Source organism: Pteropus vampyrus, unplaced genomic scaffold (genome assembly GCF_000151845.1).
Source record: "Pteropus vampyrus isolate Shadow unplaced genomic scaffold, Pvam_2.0 Scaffold2, whole genome shotgun sequence".
Taxonomy (NCBI): domain Eukaryota; kingdom Metazoa; phylum Chordata; class Mammalia; order Chiroptera; family Pteropodidae; genus Pteropus; species Pteropus vampyrus.
This window is the reverse complement of record NW_011888783.1, coordinates 13,345,461-13,365,129: the sequence shown is the minus strand read 5'-3', so window position 1 is coordinate 13,365,129 and position 19,669 is coordinate 13,345,461. Positions and strand designations below refer to the sequence as shown.

The 19,669-nt window shown below is 37.1% G+C and overlaps 2 protein-coding genes and 1 long non-coding RNA gene across 3 annotated transcripts in view; 2 read left to right on the top strand and 1 right to left on the bottom strand.

The window, feature by feature from the left end:
• AGPS (alkylglycerone phosphate synthase) overlaps nt 1–9,206 on the top strand; it is a 117,934-nt gene extending 108,728 nt beyond the window's left edge. Inside the window, exon 20 of the mRNA XM_011356888.2 lies at nt 3,613–9,206. Coding sequence (XP_011355190.1) covers nt 3,613–3,734 — 122 coding nt within the window. The 3' untranslated portion in view covers nt 3,735–9,206. The remainder of the gene's footprint in view (nt 1–3,612) is intronic.
• A 5,472-nt stretch (nt 9,207–14,678) lies between these two features.
• On the bottom strand, nt 14,679–17,548 carry TTC30B (tetratricopeptide repeat domain 30B). Its single transcript, XM_011356874.2, has one exon. It carries the CDS (start codon nt 17,290–17,292, stop codon nt 15,295–15,297), a length of 1,998 nt encoding a protein of 665 aa, XP_011355176.1. The 5' UTR covers nt 17,293–17,548; the 3' UTR covers nt 14,679–15,294.
• Nucleotides 17,549–17,613: 65 nt separating this feature from the next.
• LOC111738182 overlaps nt 17,614–19,669 on the top strand; it is a 45,028-nt gene continuing 42,972 nt past the window's right edge. Inside the window, exon 1 of the long non-coding RNA XR_002779728.1 lies at nt 17,614–17,683. This is a non-coding gene — a long non-coding RNA (uncharacterized LOC111738182). The remainder of the gene's footprint in view (nt 17,684–19,669) is intronic.

The following is a 19,669-nucleotide window of genomic DNA, read 5'->3' as shown; positions in this document are numbered from 1 at the left end:
AAGATAGGACTGTTGGATAGTTTTTGCTAAGTTTTCAGTTCTTTAGACCACAAAGAGTAGTTCCAGATAATTTTTAGCAGTTAGGCTAACTACTATGTCCACACACAACACTTTCCCTACCCTCTCCCTTGCATACATGTCTGTTCATTCTTTTATGGTGTTGATCATACTACAAAATGTATTCATTCCTTCTTGGAGTTGTTGGCATCCAAAGAGGACTGTTGGGCCTATGATTCAATGTATCCCTGAAAGCTTCAATTCCTCTATTCCAAAGTAAGTTTTTAAAAATGTACTATTTTGTGGAAGAACACAAAATACGTTTTTTACCCAGTCTGTATATACAGTATTAGAAGTTAAATTATAAAAAAGTGAACTCGCCTTTTAATTTAAGCAGATAAATAATTTCCCATTTGTTTTCAGTAATGTTTACTTTTTGGCTGGTCTCTGTTTTTTGTATCTTTAAAAATACTTCTAAGACTCTTAAATACCTTGTTTGAGTACTTTGGGCATTGTGTATTTAGAATAATTATGAATTGTAGAATACAGGATCCCTATCTTGTTTTCAGAGGTGCTGGATTTGGCTTTTTTGTAGCTCTAGCATTGACTCTCAGGCTAGGTTTATACTTCTAGAGAATCAGAAGTTAAAGGAGTATGATTGAGTCAATAGTCATGAATATCCCACATCAGATAATCCAGATCTGGAAAGAGCATTAAGCTTCATGTGGTATAAATGCACACATGCCTTTACACAGATAACTATGCATACAGGGAAAGTTGAAATAGTCTTAGGCCACCTATTTTTGCTGTTTTTATTCATCCATTGACCCCCTCCTCCTCTATGGCATGCTTCGTAAAGGACAGAATATCATTTCTATTTCTGAAATGAGCTCTACAAATGTTTAAGCAGCTACGATATAGTTGTGGGTACGTGTGTTACATGTGTCCAGACCAGTGTAGTCATCTAATTCCTCAATGCCTAACAGTGCAAATGAAGATTGTCCAAATGGCATCATCACTATTATTATCGTGGGTTAGCTCTAGAATTAAAATCTTCTGCTTTGAAGTGTGATGCTTCTTTGAGATTAGAGCCTTTGGTGTTTTTGATATATTTTGTATTTTAATTTATCAGTTCATCTGAGACAGCCAGAGAAGATTCTCTAGAATTTTATGAAGACTATTTCCAATAATTGCCTTATTACAGACTCATCGAATGTTTTTACTTATATTGTGCTTTATGTTCGTACACTTACAATGTAGTTGACTTAAATTATTAAGCAAAACCAAAAAGATTCCTAGTGCCTTTATCGCATAAGCCATGATTTCTGACCTCAGTTCAAATTCTGTTATCACTGACAGGAGCTCACAGACCTCTGCTAAGAAGGGGTTAAATTCTTTCATTAAATATGTTTATGAGGGGCCACGGCTATGCTGCCTGTACTGCTTTTTTTTTTTTTTTACTTTCTAGTTCACTAATCAAATGTATGTTAGATTGATTATTGTAAAAGTATAAACCATAGAAAATTTGACAAGATAGATGTGTAAATTACCCTTCTGACAGAACTAATGATGCACTCCGAGCACCTTCTGTTTTCTAGCGCTTGGTGAGCGACTTCATTAAATATGCAATGGCTGTTGGGTGGCTTCTCAAATGATGGTTCAGTTCCTTGTGGAATTGCATTATTACTAGAGGTGTAAAACCAGGCAGACAAGCTAGCTTTTGGGCATCCTGCTGAGGTTCTAATGTGCTCCATCTTGTTGGAGCAGTTGTTTGCAGTCTTTTCAGGACAATTAGATCCATAACCACAGGACACATTCAGTGAAACTATATTACAGATAACAGTGGAGGCTGGCATTGACTGCTCTTTACCCATCTCTCTTGAGCTCCCTCAGTGTGGGTGACTTATAATAATGCCACTTCTACCACTCACAGAGTAGTTTTTGTTTGTTTGTTTGTTTTTTAATCCTTTGAAGCAAATCTGGAAACAACTGATTGGTAACTTTTTTAAAGTTCTTAAAAATCAGGCTATTTGAAGTGAAAAGAGTTTATAGATTTTAATCCGTATGCAGGTGAGAAAACTGAGGCCAAAGTGTTGTGGTGGGTTGTCCCTTAGGGAAATAGATAGTAGGAGGACATGGTAGAACATCTTTTAGGTGGTAGAGATTACATGAATAGAAATTTGTACTGTTTGGCTTCTAGTTTTAGAGCTCTTTTAAACAAAAATTCTTTTGAATTTAAGACTTTTTTCCTGCTGTACCTCGTTTTCCCCCATCTTAAGACCAGCAGTGCTTTTCTTTTGAAATTTCTCGAAGTTAAGCAGGAATATTTTGCTTTCTGAAGATATCATACTATTTATTATTTTAATGACAATTTGATGGTTTCCTGCAGAACTGGATACAAAAGATGTTTTGAATTGAGCTTGAAATGGTATTTCAGGTTTCCAAAAGGCAATTGCTATGGTGTATCACTGCAGCCTGATAAATGGGAGTGCGTTTTAGAATGACAGGCTGAATACTTTAATGAAAGAAGGTTTCCCATTTTGGTTGGCCAATTAAATCACTGTTGATGACTTTGGATCATTAATGAACATTTGTGGAAAATGACCATTTGAATTCAATTATTACAATAATATGTTTGAAAAGTACTAACCACAAATAATTCTATCTGTAAATTAAAAGATTTATCCATTTCACCACAGATAAGTCAGCATACCGCTTTGTTTATTAATGCCAAAGCAAGTCAACTTTGCAGGATTCTTTTAAGGATAAAGTACACATCATTTCTTATAAAAGTTCTACTTAGAAAAGGTTTTGTTTTTCATTGAGTGCTTTTTAAGGTATAATTTATGCTGTTAGCCATTATATTACTTCATTATTCTCAGAAAAAAAATAGCAAGACCTAGAACAAAGAAAGGGAACATGCAGTGTATAAAAGTAGAAGATTAAGTTTAAGATGGATTAGATATTTGATTTATTTACTGCCTAAAAGAATCTCTAATTCTAGGGGGAAAAATAGGAAATAGAGTAACCATTATTTGAAAACATGCAAATTTATTTAAAAGTAATATGAAAAGAAAATGCAAATGGTAAACTTCATAACCAGATTGTTTTCTTAAACCCAAGGTTCAGGTTGTCTAAATTTTTTAAAACTTTTGTTCTCTTTGAAATATTTTATGGATATGTATCCTGTCATTATTGCTATAGTATACCCAACAAATTAACATAGATATGATATTTTTCTCAAGTTAACTTTATTTTCTCTGAAACTTTGACTGTTTTGGTAGCTGAGACAGGAGGTGAGGTCTTTTGAAATGCACGTTTTTCTCATTTTGTTATTTGTAAAATGGGCCATAATCTGAGTCCAAGCTTTTCTTCATCTCCATTTCATAGTTTACAGAAAAAGGAGTCACTGTGGAGCATAGGCTTCCCCTGGGAATACATTGGACTTAATGAGCTTGATAGTCTGGTGGGCTCAATAAATCAAATAAAGCAAAACATTTCTCATTTTTGAATAAAAGCATTTATCACACAGTGTTTGTTCATTCATGGTCACAAGATTGATTGGTTCCCAGCATCACAGTGTATACTGAAGCACTTTTGATTTTGTTTTTCCAGTGGGCAAGTTACGGAAGCAATGGCTAAAGGAAAGTATCTCTGATGTCGGCTTTGGGATGCTGAAATCTGTCAAGGAATATGTGGACCCCAATAACATCTTTGGAAACAGAAACCTTTTATAAATACATTACTATTGTTATGAAAAAATGTTACTTTTTAAAAAAAAAAAGTCTTCGACTTTGTTATATCAGTAATCATTTATATCATGACTGTATTTTGGCTATATTTGTTAGTTGGTTTAACATGTTTGTTTCATTCTGTAGTTTGTTTTGTTTATACATTTATCAGTTAACAGATGGTATTCCTAAATCTCTCTCATTGTAGGTATATCGGTTTACAGCCAACTGGTTGTCATTTCAAATTTTAGTCAGGCTGCACAAGGCTGCCAGTTGTTATTTCAGAGGAAGATGCTGCCAGCTGTTTTGTATTGATACTTCCTCTTGGGAACAAAGGCAGATTTTGGTGTCATCTATTGCTTCTCAAGTCTCTTTTTAAAAGAATGTTTCTGGGAAGCAGATATCTAGAGGAGGATTTCACTGAAGAGTGATAGACATGTATGTTTTTTTTAAGATTGCATTCTAGTGTGAGTAGGCTGTTAAGAGGATTACTCATGAAACAGTGTAGGCAGCCTGTTATTTAGGATGCTTTCAGTCATGTAAGGTGCTTGGCCTACCTTTTCTTTTGAAATTAATACACAGTTATAAAACCTCAAATCATCAGTATACAAATTATTCTGTTACGGGACACATTTTTGTTCTCCATGTTTCAGTTTCTATTCAAGTATGAGTTGTATTTGTATCACCGAGATAACCTATTGTTGCCATACTATGTTTTATAAGAAAAGCTGACTTATCACTCATTGTATGGGAAGAACAGGTTTACCAGGAAATGAATGCCTTTATTCACACACACAATTCTAACGTTTCTGCTTTCCCATTCTTGTTGCTGAGCGGCAGAAGAAGCTGCAACAGGAGAGAAGAAGGAAGACTCCTTACACTTAATGTCTCCAGTTCAAAGAATTGTTTGGCTAAAAGAACAGTTTCAATGATAATTTTTTTTAAAATTAACCCAAACAATATGATAAATTTTTATATAAAAGTAAAGTTTCAATTTAGTTTTTAATAATGGTTTAATGCCTTTTTTGAATTACTGGTTTAACCTAAATTTTAAAAAACTGTAATGTATTACTACACGTAGCATAATCAGAAGTTTGAGATATCATATTTCTTAAATTGTAGGGAGAATATTAATTACATTTAGCAAACATTTTTACATTGAAACCTGGATATTAAAATAAGTGAAACAATTACTTTGAATCACTGTCTGTCAAGGTTCATGATTCACATTTTGAGATGGATTCTTTTCCTAATGTAATGCCTAACTTTTGATAATTTTTTAAAATTAATATTTGTTCAGATAATGTAAGTCAAAATGCAGATGATCCTGTAAAAGGACACACTGTCTATGTAGCAACAGCTCCAAAGTATTTTTGGGCAGTTTGATATGTTTCGTATCTGAAGTAGCCTTAACCAGAAAAGTAAAAATTTTAAATCGACAAAATGATATTTTTAAAACTTCAAAATGATAATTTTAACTAATAAAATTGGCCTCAAACTAATAAACTTAAATCTGTAAGCAAATCAAAATTAAGTACGTTTAACAACAAAAACTAAGTATTGATTTATTCATTGGTGTTTCATTTTTAATTATAAAACTTCTAGCAGACCTTTGCTTAAAGCCCTTGATATTTGACATAATTGGATGCCTGATGAAGAAATTACACTTGCCTCTAGAATTATAAAAATCTCAGCTTCATAAAATGTATCTATCCATGAAGATAATTTCTCTAATTGGTGATCAAAATGTAAAATTTAATATGGTACTAACACCTCACTGGAGTGTATACATGTTTCTGAGTAATTTTTAAAAAATAAAACTTACAGATTCATAAGCAGATTTATTTTTTTGCATGTGATTGTTATAACATTCTTTCCCAGGGAGTTCAGATTTCAGCAGCTTTCGAAATTAGTATTTGATATTAGGAAACTATAAATGTAACACCTGAAATTGTTGTGTTCACTCTTCTACATGAACCTTGTGGAAATTAGTGTTTTGTGTCTTTGTTTTTCTTCTCCCATGTATGCAGGACTCCCCAATCTTGATTTTATAGTGATGAATACATTTTGTATTTGGAATCATTTCTACAGGGATCATTTTAAACACATGAACACTCATCAGTGCTATTTCGCTCTGAAAGCCTTTCCCCCACTTTCACCACCTGCTTCTGAGAGGTACCTAGGCATATTCTTAGTGTCTGTGAGCTGAGTTCTTGAATATGCACAGAAGCACTTAACCTTGCCTCGTATTTCTGAAATAGCTGAAAATGGCCTCATAAAAGTAAAAGCTTGGAGAACATTGTTTATGTGAGACTTCTTAACAATTTCAAATAAGTTTATTTAAAATTTTAAAATGTGGTAGCCTATTTGGTTTTCAGTACTGCATAACACTGACTCGTCTTTCTTAAAGTAGTCATATTTCTAATATTTTATTTGATATCACATTTGGGTTGGGGTTTTAGTGAGAATGGGAACTTGCTGCTAGTGAGAAATGGCATTGATTACTAAAGACTCAGTATAAACAGGCTTTATAGACCCTTAGAGTAACTGTTGCCTTAATGTTTGGTGCAATTTACAGTGCATAAATGAATTTAGTCTTATGCTGAGTAACTTCAGCTTTTTTAGTAAAAATTGTAAAAGCCACATGTTTACTGTACCCATTATTTTACCACAAAGAGGATTAAATTCTTTCCTCTTCTGAGAAGTTGAGAGTTTTCTTCCTAAATGCTTACATATTATAGTACTGTTACTTAAAAGTTATTTGCGATGCTGGAAGCCTTCTAGTATGCATAGTTGTGTTGATGTATTTTGGAAAACTAAAGTGCAGTAAAGGATGAGCTTCCATCAGTGTGTGTACTGTACCAGATACAGATGGTCACAAGGAAACCTCTTTTTCAGAATATTCTCTTAGTAACGACTAACTTCTAGCTTGCAGTTTTGAAAATGTCTTCCTGAATCTTGGCTCCAGAGATTTTCCTTTGTTATATTCTTTTACAACTACGGCTTCTTAACTATAGTGATCAGAGAAGCCCTAAAATCCCAAGCTGAAGCATATGACCTCTGGGCTTGGTTTGTTGAGCATCCATTCTATATAAATATAGACTACAAATTGTTATTTATTATGGATTGATTGATTCACAAACTGCATGTGCTGGTGCTTGAGGCAGCCAAAATAGAATGCTGTGGAAAGCATATCTACATTTTAAGAAACACTAATACAAGAGTTAAAGACAGCTTTAATAGCTTTTTGTTTACCACTTACTGTTTAGCAACTTTGATTTTAATTAGAGTTTAGCCTATAGTGAGAGAAAAGCCGAAGATAACAAATGCCAGTTTAGGATTGAAAATCCAGAACTGCTTTTGGCTTTATAAGTTGTGGAGACTTGGCTTTGCTCAAGGCTTTCTGTTCCCAGATGAGCCACATGTCAATATATTCATTTAATTCTTATTAATTTCAGTTTCCTAAAAGGGAAACAACATATTTTGATGCTAAAATCCAGAGAGTATAAAAGATTTTTTTACTATGGAAATGTGTCTGATATGAAGGATGTAAGCTACTCAGCTTTCTGCTCCTTAAGCCAAACAGTGTCTCAAACAGTGTCTTCAGTGTAAAATTTATCTGTATAACTACTTGTAACGTCAGCAGGTTATAGAAACTTATATTATTAATAAAATGGACCTGAGTCTAAGAGTTTTTTTTCTTCAAGGGGAATATGAAGCTGTTCGTTTTTCTGTTTGCATATGAGTTTCTCTTTCAATTTTAGTTTTTCATCTTCATATTTTCACTGATTTGCAAACAAAATTTTTATAATTTTATTATTGAAGCATAATCAAGTATAACCTAAATATAACTAAATCTCTTTGGATTTATAGCTGAGTATATTATTAACTGGGTTTTATCACTCGAATTATTTTTTAAATCAAGATTATATCCATAGGAGGTGTTTGGTCTCCTGTGAACCTAAAGCAGTCCCATCTGAACCTTGGAAGGTCCTCAAAGAAAGAGCTCTCTTGTGCTCTTCTAACCACAACAAATCCTTAACAAACGTGCATAAGGACCACTGATATATATCATAGTCACTCATGCCAAAGAACCATCGCAGAATTAAGTAACTTTAGTTCTGTGACCGTGACAGTCTCCTTTTTTGGTTCTCATAGGAGATTATTTTATACTTTTTTTTTTCCACAAAGAAAAAAAAGAATACATTAAGTATCATTAAGAACATTTTTTAAAGACAACTTTCAAATCTGAGAGAAGGAAAAAAAATGTTTTAGTGTGGATTCCTAAGCAGCATATATTTGTTTTTAAGGCATCTTATTGTTGGCAGTGTTTTTTATGAACAACATGAGAATCCTATAAAACATGTTGTTTAACCCTTAAAGAAATCTTGTTCACGTATCTGAAAAGACATGAAATCCTTGTACTGGTGATATACAGTTTCTATGAATAATTATCTTTTGAGCTACTTAAAGAATATCCCCAAAAGATCACAGTGCCTTGTTGGGATTTTTTTTTTTTTTTCATGAAATAGCCATTATTTAAAATGAGTAGGAGAGGATATAGTCTTTACAGACAGTTTGTTTAGTTCGACAGTTCAAGGCTATTCCTCTTCAACAACATGTCAGGAATTAAGTAGCTGTATGTAGAAACACTGAAAATCCTTTCTACAGTGTTGGTTTGGATCACCAGTTCTAACATATTTAACTTCTACTCCCATATACATCTGTCTATTCAGCCAGTGGGATTTATGTGTACTTTCTTACTTTTTCATTCCTACTGTTCCATCTTAGTAGCCCTAAGGTGTGGCTCGTTGGGTGTGTCATACTAAGTCCTTGAGACACCCACTATGTGCTTTTGGATGTTTGCTCACACAGCTCCCTGAGGAGCAGAGCCTGTGTGGGGGGTTTCTATTCCTTATGTGGTGTGTTAGTCCTTTTTGTGTGATGGTGCCTTCAGAATAATGAATATTTCTGTTCCTGGACAATGATAAATCTTATGAGAAATATGTGTAGGTTATATTTCTTAATTTTTGTCCTTTTTTGCTAAGCCTGTGAAATTTTTTGGCTCTGATACAACTTGACTTGAATAATATCCCGAGTCTTCCTCCAAGGCAGTGCATATTCCTGCCAGTACTGTAGTAATCTTTTGAGAACTACATGTGGGTAGGCACTTGTATGTAAGCCATTATACTGCTGTAACTAATGCATACAAACAATTCTTCTCTTTACATTTATAGTAGAAAAGTGGATATGTAGTAGGAAGGAAAATTCCTGAGAGATTCCAGGATAGCTTTGTCAATTCAGACTGAGCCATACTGTTTTCCAAAAGGGCTCAACACGTTGTCTATATATTGTGCTTTCAGTGTATGTTTGGATTCTCCTGTTATTGCTTTTCCTAGACTATACTGTTCTATAAGCAAATGCCGATGTGTGATTTTTATGATGTGCTGGGGAAAAAATAAAACAATACCAAAACCATTGTTACAGGAATTTTTGCTTATTTTGTGTTGATTCCATTTAACCTTTGTTGACAGCATCATGCTAACTCTGAGAATGAATAGGATACAGTCTCTACCCATGAATAGTCTCTCTAGTAGTGAAAGACATATGCATAGGTTCTGATTTTGTCCCTGCCTATGGCTCCCACACTGGAGGGAAGGTTGTAGCTCTCTAGGCTCTGGAATGACAGAGTCAGACCTGTTGAACTCAGTTTTACTTGATACATTTCAATAATCACTTGCCACACTAAGATTTTAACTCATTATTCAGTTAAGGCAATTTTCCAGCTGGCTTGTATAAGCTCAGACTGAATGAACCTTAGAAATCATCTTATTCTTTCCCAAACATAAGATTGCTACTAACTAACCTCCCCCATCCCCCATGTCGTAAACAGATAACCAGTCTTGAACATTTTTTTGTGACCAGATAGGAATTGATTGTCTTTCCAGGACCTTTTTCAAGTTCTGAAATTTTCAAGTATTAAGAGGTTTGCGCTTGTGTCTCCCTTTTCTATCCATTAATGTAACTTCGGTCTTCTGTAGTCATGAAGACTTGTTTGGTTGCTCTACTGAAGGGCAGCTCTTCAGGTATTTAAAGACAGCTCATGTTCCCTCAGATCTTCACCTGTCAGCTTTTGTTCCTGTGAGTTCTAGATCCTTCACCAACCTAATCTCTTTCTTAAAGTTCAGGTGTCAGCCTGAATATTCCAGAGCAGTACTAATGATTTCCTTGTTCTACTCACTACTAAATGCACTTTTGGTAGACATTGCACTGTCACTTTACATTGAACTTGAATTTAACAAATCTTACTTTTTCTGCATGTACCATTTTGTCCACATCTCCCTGGAGGCCGGTTTTTTAAAGCCTCATTACTTATACTTATCCTCACTAAAATTTATGCCTTACTGGATATAATTCCAGCTTTTGAAAGTATTAGAATCTTTACTCTTATCCAGAACATTTTTTGTCCCATCCAGCTTACGGTCATCAGTAGAACTGAGACATGTACTATCTGCCTGGATTCTCATATAAGTAAAGGCAGATGTGAGTAGTACACAAGAGCTTGCCTGATAACACATCCATGAAAAATAAGAGTTCAGACAGCTACACTTCCACTTGACATGCTGTTGTCTACCCCATGTTTTTACATTTTGCCGACAAATAGGCCCTTTTCCAATGAATCAACATTTATGCCAGACAAACATTAAACATGCAATTATGTTTACTTAGTTTAACATTGTCAGCTGCCAGATTTCCTTTGCTACCCTCAGAAAAACAAATGAGGTCTCACTGCCATCATATTTACTTTTGCCTGTGTTCACCTCGGCATTTCTCTTTTCAGTATACTTACAAGCCCATCTTCTGCCGCATTTGCCAATGTGATCTGTTGGTGGGGCCTAGTATTGGCTGATGGACAGTCTCTGAAATCTGTTCTTGCATAGTTCATCACATCCTTTGTACCTCATCTGTGCCCACATTAGAGCTGAGCAGATACTTTTTTTAAAATGACTGAAATTTGTCAGTTAAGCTATAAAATAGGAGAAGATGGAGTTCTAAAGTCAGAACACCGGAAAGAGTTATATTCTGGAAATTTTGTGTGTGCTCCACTTTCCTACCAACTAAAGTCACTTTACCTATTTGAACCTAACCTTTTGTCACATGAAAATCTCTGAGGTCCCTTCTAACTTGGTCTCAGTAATTCTGATTGAGTATGTATTTTTGCTGAACATTACCCTAGAATTGATCGTTGCATTAATGATTTACATTCACCCTTTATTAGCCAACACTTTGCTGGGCACTTAACCCTAGACAAGAAGTGATGATCGTTTTCACAATAACTGTAAAATGAGTGTATCATCCCCTTTTTACAGGTAACAACTGAGGTTTAGGAAGGTTGAGTAAAACTCCCTGTTGGGACCTAGGTGGTGGCATTGCTGAGATATGGAGCCAGATCTGACTAAATCCAGTGCCTCTGTGATGGCTGCTTCACTGCTCTAGGCTGCTTATGCTCTGTAGTTGGTCTGATGTATACAGAATTTCTGCTTTTTAGATTATTAGTCACTGCCCTCTAGAGAAGGGTACAAGTAAGGAAATTGAATCTCCTAACTACGGAGTGGAAGCTGCAGTTTTTATGACTACATGCCACAGAAATACCAGGAAGCCTTTTGTCTCAATTGCTGTCTTTCTCTGTAAATGTTTAATCCATTGATACATTTATAGGTTTAATATGAAACTCATAAAAGGAAATGTTGAATTTGATAGACTTAATAAATTTGCATTTTTATAACTTTAATATTGTATCCTTTTGAGCTGCACTTAAAAATGTAGGAATAACCTACTATAAGTTATACATCTTTCTATAGAGAGACTGGAAATTGAAAGGACTGTTTAAGATTAAAAAGATGGTTTAATATAACGTAAAGCCAATCTAGATTCTTTGGAAAGTCACAGTTTCTTGAAACTGCTAACTTAAGAATTAAGGTTGCTGCTGAAGGATTTGAGCTACATTAGGGGACTCTAAAAAGTTGCATATATTTTATAGCTAAAATAAAAGTATAAATTTAAGATCTGGTTGTTACAGTCATGGTAATTATGTGGTTGGACAACCAAGAATCCAGAGTTACTGGCTCATCACAAAATGTGCTGTTCGACTAATAGTAAGGGTAGAGCCCAATAAGTAAATATGAAAAAAAAAATGCTATTTTAAGTACAGTGGTAGCTCAACAAGGGCTAAGAAGCAGTTAGTGAATGGTGGTTAGTGAGCTGCAAGTCACACTATTGCTAGGAAGCTAATCAGTGTGGCAGAGAATACCCTCAAGATATCCCAACCTCCTAGACATTTCCAGATAACCGTAGTAATTAAGAAAAAGACAGATTAAGGAACCTAAGACAAAAAAAAAAAAATATTAGAAAATGATGATGGTCACCTGAAATGGAAAAACTTTCTTTGGTGATGTTATCCTTTTAAAATTGGGTAGTTTAGATAGCCACACCCTGCTTACCTGGACAGACTTCCAGCACTGCTAACCCTCTGTGGAAATGGGCCCAAGCAAAGTATAAGGCAGAGGAATCAGAAAGTTACTCCCTTAAAGCTTCCCCTCCAAGCCATTTACCCATTTATCTCACATTTCTTAGTAAGCTTATTCATTTGGGCATCTAGCCCTTAGCCTCCTAGAAACAAACTGTTCTAACCTTGGACCAAACATATCACTGATAATTCTTTATGGATTCCATCTGAGGGGCTCCTCTGAACTCTGAGAAGCCATCAGCCCTTTGGAGGGAGGGTCATCTCCTATGATGACAGTGTCTCATTGCCTGATGACCCACCTCTATCCCCATACAGTTTTTCCAATTCCCGGTTGTCTGCTTCTCATGAATGGGTCAGGGTTAGCCACTGTACACCTGACCTTCACAAATGACATTAATGTGAACATTTGTGCCACAGCTGAGGCTAAATTCAAAAGGGGTTGTCATGAAGAATATGAGTCCTTTGGCAGGTGTGTCATGTCATTGATCAAAGGAGTCTGCTTGGTTGTTTTGCACAGAAAGATCAAGTTCTTGTTTGTGTCTGAGAAAATGAAAATAACTACTTATGTAAAAACACTTGCTTATATTCTGAACACGTGGAAACAAGGTGTTGACTAATGACTAATATTATGAAATGCTGGATTTAATATTTGATCCATTTAAAATATGCTATGCAGATATTATGAAGAAATTTTAAAGGAATAAAAGCTCTAGAAGTATAGGGAAATCTTTCTTGTGAAAAGTGCTTTTAGCACTGAGTACATAATGTCCTAGGAGCATAGAACAAAGCTTTTCATCAGAGCTTTAGGAATGAAAGCTTTCATTCAAATGGCAAAATATGGACTCATTGTAAAGTCATTTGCCTGTTAGCATCAATAAGCAGAGCTGAGTACTTTGAAGGAGAGTTTAAAAGAAGCATATCCTAAGAATAAAGGACAATAAGTGCCTATGGAGTTAGGAATGCTCTCACCCTTCCCAGTCTCCTCCAGTGCTCTGACGGTGTGGTTCTTGAGTCTTTGCTGTCACTAAGGCAGCAATCTATCAATCCCGGTGGGTGCCTCTCTGGAGAGCCAGAGTAAGGAAGGGGACAAATGCCATGATTGACCTTTATTCCTTTACTCAGTGGAAGGAGCAGTCAGGACTTCCTGATGCATTACTCACCAGGAAATCCCAACTGCCCAGCGGCAAGGGGTTAAAAACTGTTCTGAAAAGCTTTTTATGTTCTGAAAAGCTAAATTACACATCCATGCAAAACAAAAACACAGAGCACCTGGGTAAATAGAGTGTGGCTGAATAAAGGCTGGGCTATTTGCAAAAGAGAATCTGGAAAACATTTACTTTTGGATGGTTAATGTTACACTTTTATGCCTTTTTTATTTTTTTTTTTTAAGAAAAAACTTCAGAGGAAATGTGCAGAAAATATCAGAAGTTTAACATGGCTGTTGAAAATAAGATTTCGGTTCGTTTACTTTCCAACTCTTAAGGGGCTGTGAATATTGAGAGGGGCACAGAACTACTGTGCAAGGAGGCAGCAACACTTTTAGTACAAAAGTTGTTAAACAAAGAACACTTCCCAGAGACATAATTGTGCAATGGGATGTACTGAAGAGGTCATTAAACACTGATTGTCCTCCGAATATGGGGCCAAATATCAATAGTAAATGAGATCAGCTTCAAATTAAAATGCTATAAATTCAAGACCATTGGACTTCACACTAGGTGAAAATTTCTGATAGGTCTAATAGAATTTGAGCACTTAGGAGGTCACGTTACAGAGGATTTATGCTGAGCATACTTCATCTGGATACGTATGTGACTAAGTGATTTCTTCTTGAAGGAAAAAAAATCATATCGTTATTGCAAGGGTTCACTAACTTTCAGTAGAAAACTATTCGAACTACAAGAAATTGCTAGTTCTATAGGTCAAAAACTTTCAAAATCAATGGTTTCATATAATTCAACCTAATACTTTTGTTTTTTCTAAGCCCGGTCAGGTTGGGGTTGACAAATTTATGGAGAGAATAGGGGTGGGGAAACAAATTATAAAGATCTTATGTGGTACAGCAAACACCTAAGCAGAATGAGTGAGATTCTCATTGGGAGGGGTGTGTGCATGAAACTAGTGTTATGAATCTACCAGATAAGGTTTGAGAATTAACTTTTTCATCTGTGACGTAGGCAGAAGTTTGGTGGGGTAATGGGAATAGTGTAGATTTTTCCTTATGTGAGAGGCTACAATATGCAAACAACTCCAGCATTAACATATCCTAAGTTGCAAACACAAAAGTAGAATTAAGAACTGAGTTCTCAGGGTACCTCTACTATTAGTCACTGATAGAGATAAGTGAGACCAGAATTAGAAAAGTAACAGTATATCTATCTTGTTCATGTATTCAAATTATTAACAAATGAAACAAAAAAACATAAAATTTTTTGTACAATTGTTTATTGTCTCTACAACATAGCACCATAATTCTGTTAAGAGCACAAGATTTCCCACTGAATCTTGAACAAAAAATGAAAACATAACCTAAGTAATTTTGGTTAAAGCATTACACCTATACTGAAAAACCCTGTAACAAAACATCCATAACTCTACATAAAATGAATGCATTACAAATTAATATAATTATGAGGGTAAATTGTGAGAATAGAACATGCAACCCTGAAAATTATTGTTTAAAGCCTAGAAATTCTATACATTAATCACTGAGTTCTAGGCTCGATAGTGCTAAAAGTCCCTATGTACTGTAATCCTTGTTCAGAGGACTCTCAAAATACAACAAAGCACAAATGATTACAAAGAAGAGGGAACATAGGCACTCCAAATTCTAATATTGACCCCATTCAGTTTTTCATTAATCTAGGTGTCAAATTCTTATATTTCACTTAGTAAAGATTTTTTAAAAAGGTATTTTTATTATAATTTTAAAGTGTACAAAGTTCAACATGTAACAAAGATGCCAATAGCTAAATATAGATAAAACAATATAAAATCCATATATAAAGACATTATGATAAAAGCTAATATAAGACATGACTACATATTCCATCCTATAATCTCATAAATCAAAGCTTTTAACTGTCTGGATTCGTAGGTGACTGTATTCTTTCCAGTATGCATTCTTTCTTCTTCCAAGGGTTGTTCAATAACGGCAGGTACGTTCCTGCCATAAAGTTCACAGTGTTCTAGAAACTGGACACATTCTTCAACAACAGTATCACGAAGCATGATTGTGTGTTTTGACATGTTTTCTAATAAGGACAGGAAACATCTTTTGGCATAATACCAGGTATCAGTTCCCAATTTTTTATGATAAGGTTCCAAGCTTTTGATAACTCGAGAAATCCCAAAGTCATAATTTCCTTTGGCACAGTAAAGCGTCCCAATCACCAAATTCACAATGCAGAGATGATAGATTTTCTTATCTGGGTCATGGTAAGAGAGCTGTTCTTCCTCCTTCTCAATCTTCCTCATCAATTCCTCAGCTTCTTCATTCTGACTTGTCATAATGTATGAAACACAGAGGTTAGCCAATACAATAGCACTGACATTCAGGATGTTGTCATAATGCTTCTTGACTATGGGCTCATAAAAACCAATGGCTTCTTTGTATTTGTTTTCCTGCATGAACAGGACATGAGCCACATTCAGCTTCCACACATCATGGTCATTGCAGAATTCCACAGATTTGCGGAAGATCTTTTCCACCATTGGATAATTTTCAAGGTTCCAGTAGATTTTTGCCTGGGCCATTAACACGGGAATATACTTCTCCAAGATGTCATCATAGTCATTCACTGCCCTTTTTACAGCTTCATCATCTCTATTGTGTCTTGCTTCCTGCACTTGTTTGGTGAGTTTCCGGAGCTGCTCAGTCAGCATCCCTGCTAGTCCATCAAGTTTAATGAACGCCTCTTCAGGAGCTGTCTGGCAAGTGATCATGGCATCCAAGAAGTCATAGAGATAGGGTGTGAGGAATTTATAAGTCAAATGAGCATTTTCTGCCAGGACATCAGCTGCCAGGTCAAAATATTCATATTTACAGTAGAGCAGCAACAAGTTGCCAAAGGTCTCTGGGGGAAAGGGGTTCTGTTGGAGCAAAAACTGTAGCTTTTCAAACCCTTCTGTAGGTCTGGCATCCATGTTTATTAGTGCCTGGTTGTGCAGGGTCACGGGGTCTAACTCTTCCTCTGCCCTGGGTGGCATGTCAGTGAGGGTTTCCTGGGCTGCCTCGTAGTTTCTCAGTTGGTATTCTATGGCCGCCTTGAGGTTGAAGGCTTCCACCAGAGCAGTCTGGTGAAGCACTAACGTGTTGCCAACACTGCGAACATCAATGCCCTCAGTGGTCATGCCCACACCTAGCTCCGGGTGCTGGCGGATGCCACGCTCAACAATGTCGGCGATATGCTTCAGCGCCGGGGCATATCTCCGACTGCTGTAATAGGCCAAGGCCAGGTTGTAGGAAAGGTCAGGCTGGTAGCCCGAGGCCTGAAGGGCTGCAAAGAACTTGGAACATGCAGCTTCATACTGACCCTCCTTGTAGAGTAAACAACCCAGGTTGACCTGGCCATCGGGCTCGTTCTCGCCCCCACCGTCTTCTCCCCCTTCCCCATTCAGTAGCTGCTCCACCAGGCTCCTGGCCCCAGGCAGATCGCCCTCGCTGTACTTGATAGCGGCTTGTAGACGGAGGACCCGGCTGTGGTAGGCGGGGTTGTCCAAGAGCAGGAAGGCGACCCGGGTGGCCTCTGGATAAAGGCAGGCCTTGTATAGGGCCTGGGCCTGGTACAGGCGGTACTGCTCCAGTTCCGGGTGCAGCTGGCTCAGCTGCTCATAGCACTCGGCGGCCAGCGAGAACTCCTGTAGGCGGTAGTAGCAGTAGCCCAGCAGCGACAGGCCTGCGCGGCTCCTCGGGCTCCGCTGGAGCTCTCCGCCCAGCAGCTGCGCCGCCTCGGCGTAGCGGTTATCCCGGATGAGCCGGTACACGACCGCGGTGAACTCTCCGTCGGGGATCTGCGTACTGCCCAGCCCCGCCATAACCGCTACGGCGGTTGTGCGTTTTAGTTACCAAGGCAACAAGCTAACCGGAAACGGAAGACCATAAAGAAATTATTTTTTGCTCGTTCCCAACGTTACTCTGCAGTAGAAGAACCCGAGTAGGATTGGGAAGAAGTCACTAATGTGAGGGTCTCCATATCTGGTCTTGCCCCTGACGAGTCCAAGAGTGTGAGCGGCGTTACGCTTATCTATCGAGAGGAAACTCCTCCAAGTAGTTCAGAGAGGAAACTCCACTTCCCTGCATGCACCGGTTCAACCGCGCCGCCGCTGGGTATGTGTCCGCGTTGCATGCTGGGAGGTGTAGTCTCTGTGGGACCGACCCTCGGTGGTCGGGAAATGAGACTTTCGTGGACGTCTGTTCCCATTGTAGGTGAGGGTTGTTGGCTGCTTGTTGTGTCACCTCGGTTCCTGGCGCGTGGAGAAAGGTTTACGTTCTGTGTTTTTCGAGCCTTATCCACTGTGTGCAGCATACAAATGGTGTGATTCAGCGTACACATGGTGATGGTTCTCGTTGTTTCAGTGAAAGTAACGAGAATGGAAAAGTTGGAATGTACCATGCTTTCTCCCGGAATTAGTGTAGGTTCTGTTTCGGGCCGCCCTGGGGGCACACTTTCGAAGTACAGAATAGTGCACCGACCGTGAGCCTGGATTTTGTTGTTTTCGGAGATTAACAACTGGAAGGAGTGCTGTGGATATTTTCTAGTACTGGGAGAGGTTTGGTTTTAGTTCCAAGTGTTTGACGCCCTGACTTTTCCATAACAACGGATTTTACTGAGCACATATTTAGAGTTTAAACTTGGCCCTACAGCCCGCCTTGATCCTCCAGATTTCACTACCAATTAGAAACAGTAGAGAAATCTATGATCTCGTCTTTTCCAAAGGTTGGGACGAGAGCGGGGGGAGAACGACCAAAAGTGCTCCTTTTGCTATGCACTGTTTCTCTTATAACAAACTCTCTAGGTCTACTTAATTAGCCAGTCCGTGATGTGTGTGTGACAGAGAGGAAGAGAGATACCTAACCTGAACTTGTCAAGCTTTAATAATATTTTTGGATATCACTGAGAAAATAAAAATTGGATTTTCTATCAGTTAAAATTTTAAAAATTGCCTATACTTTAATTCCCCCCCGCCCAACCCCACCCGAGTCTTAGTTTGAAGATCTTTGTGAAGATTTGCTGGACTGTACAAGAAACCAATCTGGATTTTTTGGGGGTTGTTCCTTTGTTATGTATTTGGAATAGATGATCTATATTCTGTGTTGCTACTCAGAGCTATTTTTGTATAATTTTTAAAAATTTAATAGTGCCTATCATAGGGCAGTGAAAACCTAGAGACTTAATTATCTTATGAAATTATATTGGATCATTAATAAGAAACATACCCATAGTTTAGACTGATCTGGAGACTTTAGAATTTTGGGGAGATGAATACAGTTTTTCACTCAAGCTTTAGAGAAATAGCCAAGATCTGAAAAGATAAAATTGGCTTGTCTCAGTGAAGTAGGGGTAAAAATGTAGTTTTCAAGAATGTAAAAGCTATAACTTATGAATATTTGTTATATGCACTGCCTCTGCTGGAGGCCCGGCATGTGGGGGTTGTCTTTCATAGTCTTCCAAGCCTCTCATTAGCTTCGCAATAGCCCAAGATAAGCATAGTTCAAGTAAACGCATGTCTTTGCTATGTAATTAAAGACTTTAATTCAAATCCCTTATCTGCCACTTCAGTAGTATTGCTGCCAATAAATCTTTTCTATATATAAATTTTGGAGCCAACACCAACCACATTACATAGCAATTAGACTATTCACATGTTATCCCATGTTAATAATCATCCTGTATTTTACATATTAGAGAGAGAGAAAAGCAGCTGAGCCATGATATCCAAAAGGTAAGTTCATTAGGAAATATTAACTGGTGAATTAATTCAATCTGTGTAGCACATAAGAGCCCAGTTTTGAGAGGATACTAGTGTTTTGCTTTTTTGGTTGTTATTTTCCCATTAAACAAACCAACCAACTTGATTTGGGCAGTAGAATTTGAACTTCCTGGCCCAAATTACAGCTGTGAGCAGATGTTAGGAAGTGACTAGTGGGAGGTGATATAGTTCCTAGTCACCTGTTATAGATAAAAAGAGACTTTAATAAATCATTTGAATGCTAAATATCAAGTGACTAACTTTGTGTATTTATATATTCTTCTCCCTTGCTGAGGAGTTTGCCAAAGCAGTGTTCTTCAGGATGGGACTGAAGGTAATTGAATCATGAAAGCATTTACCTTCCACTGGAATACCGAGAAAGGGAGAAACAGCACTTAGTTCAAAGGGGTTGAGTGGAGCAGTAGACCACTCAAGATCCCCA

Coding starts and splice junctions, on each gene's coding strand:
- TTC30B (XM_011356874.2), bottom strand. CDS start 17,292: ATGGCGGGGCTGGGCAGTACGCAGATCCCCGACGGAGAGTTCACCGCG.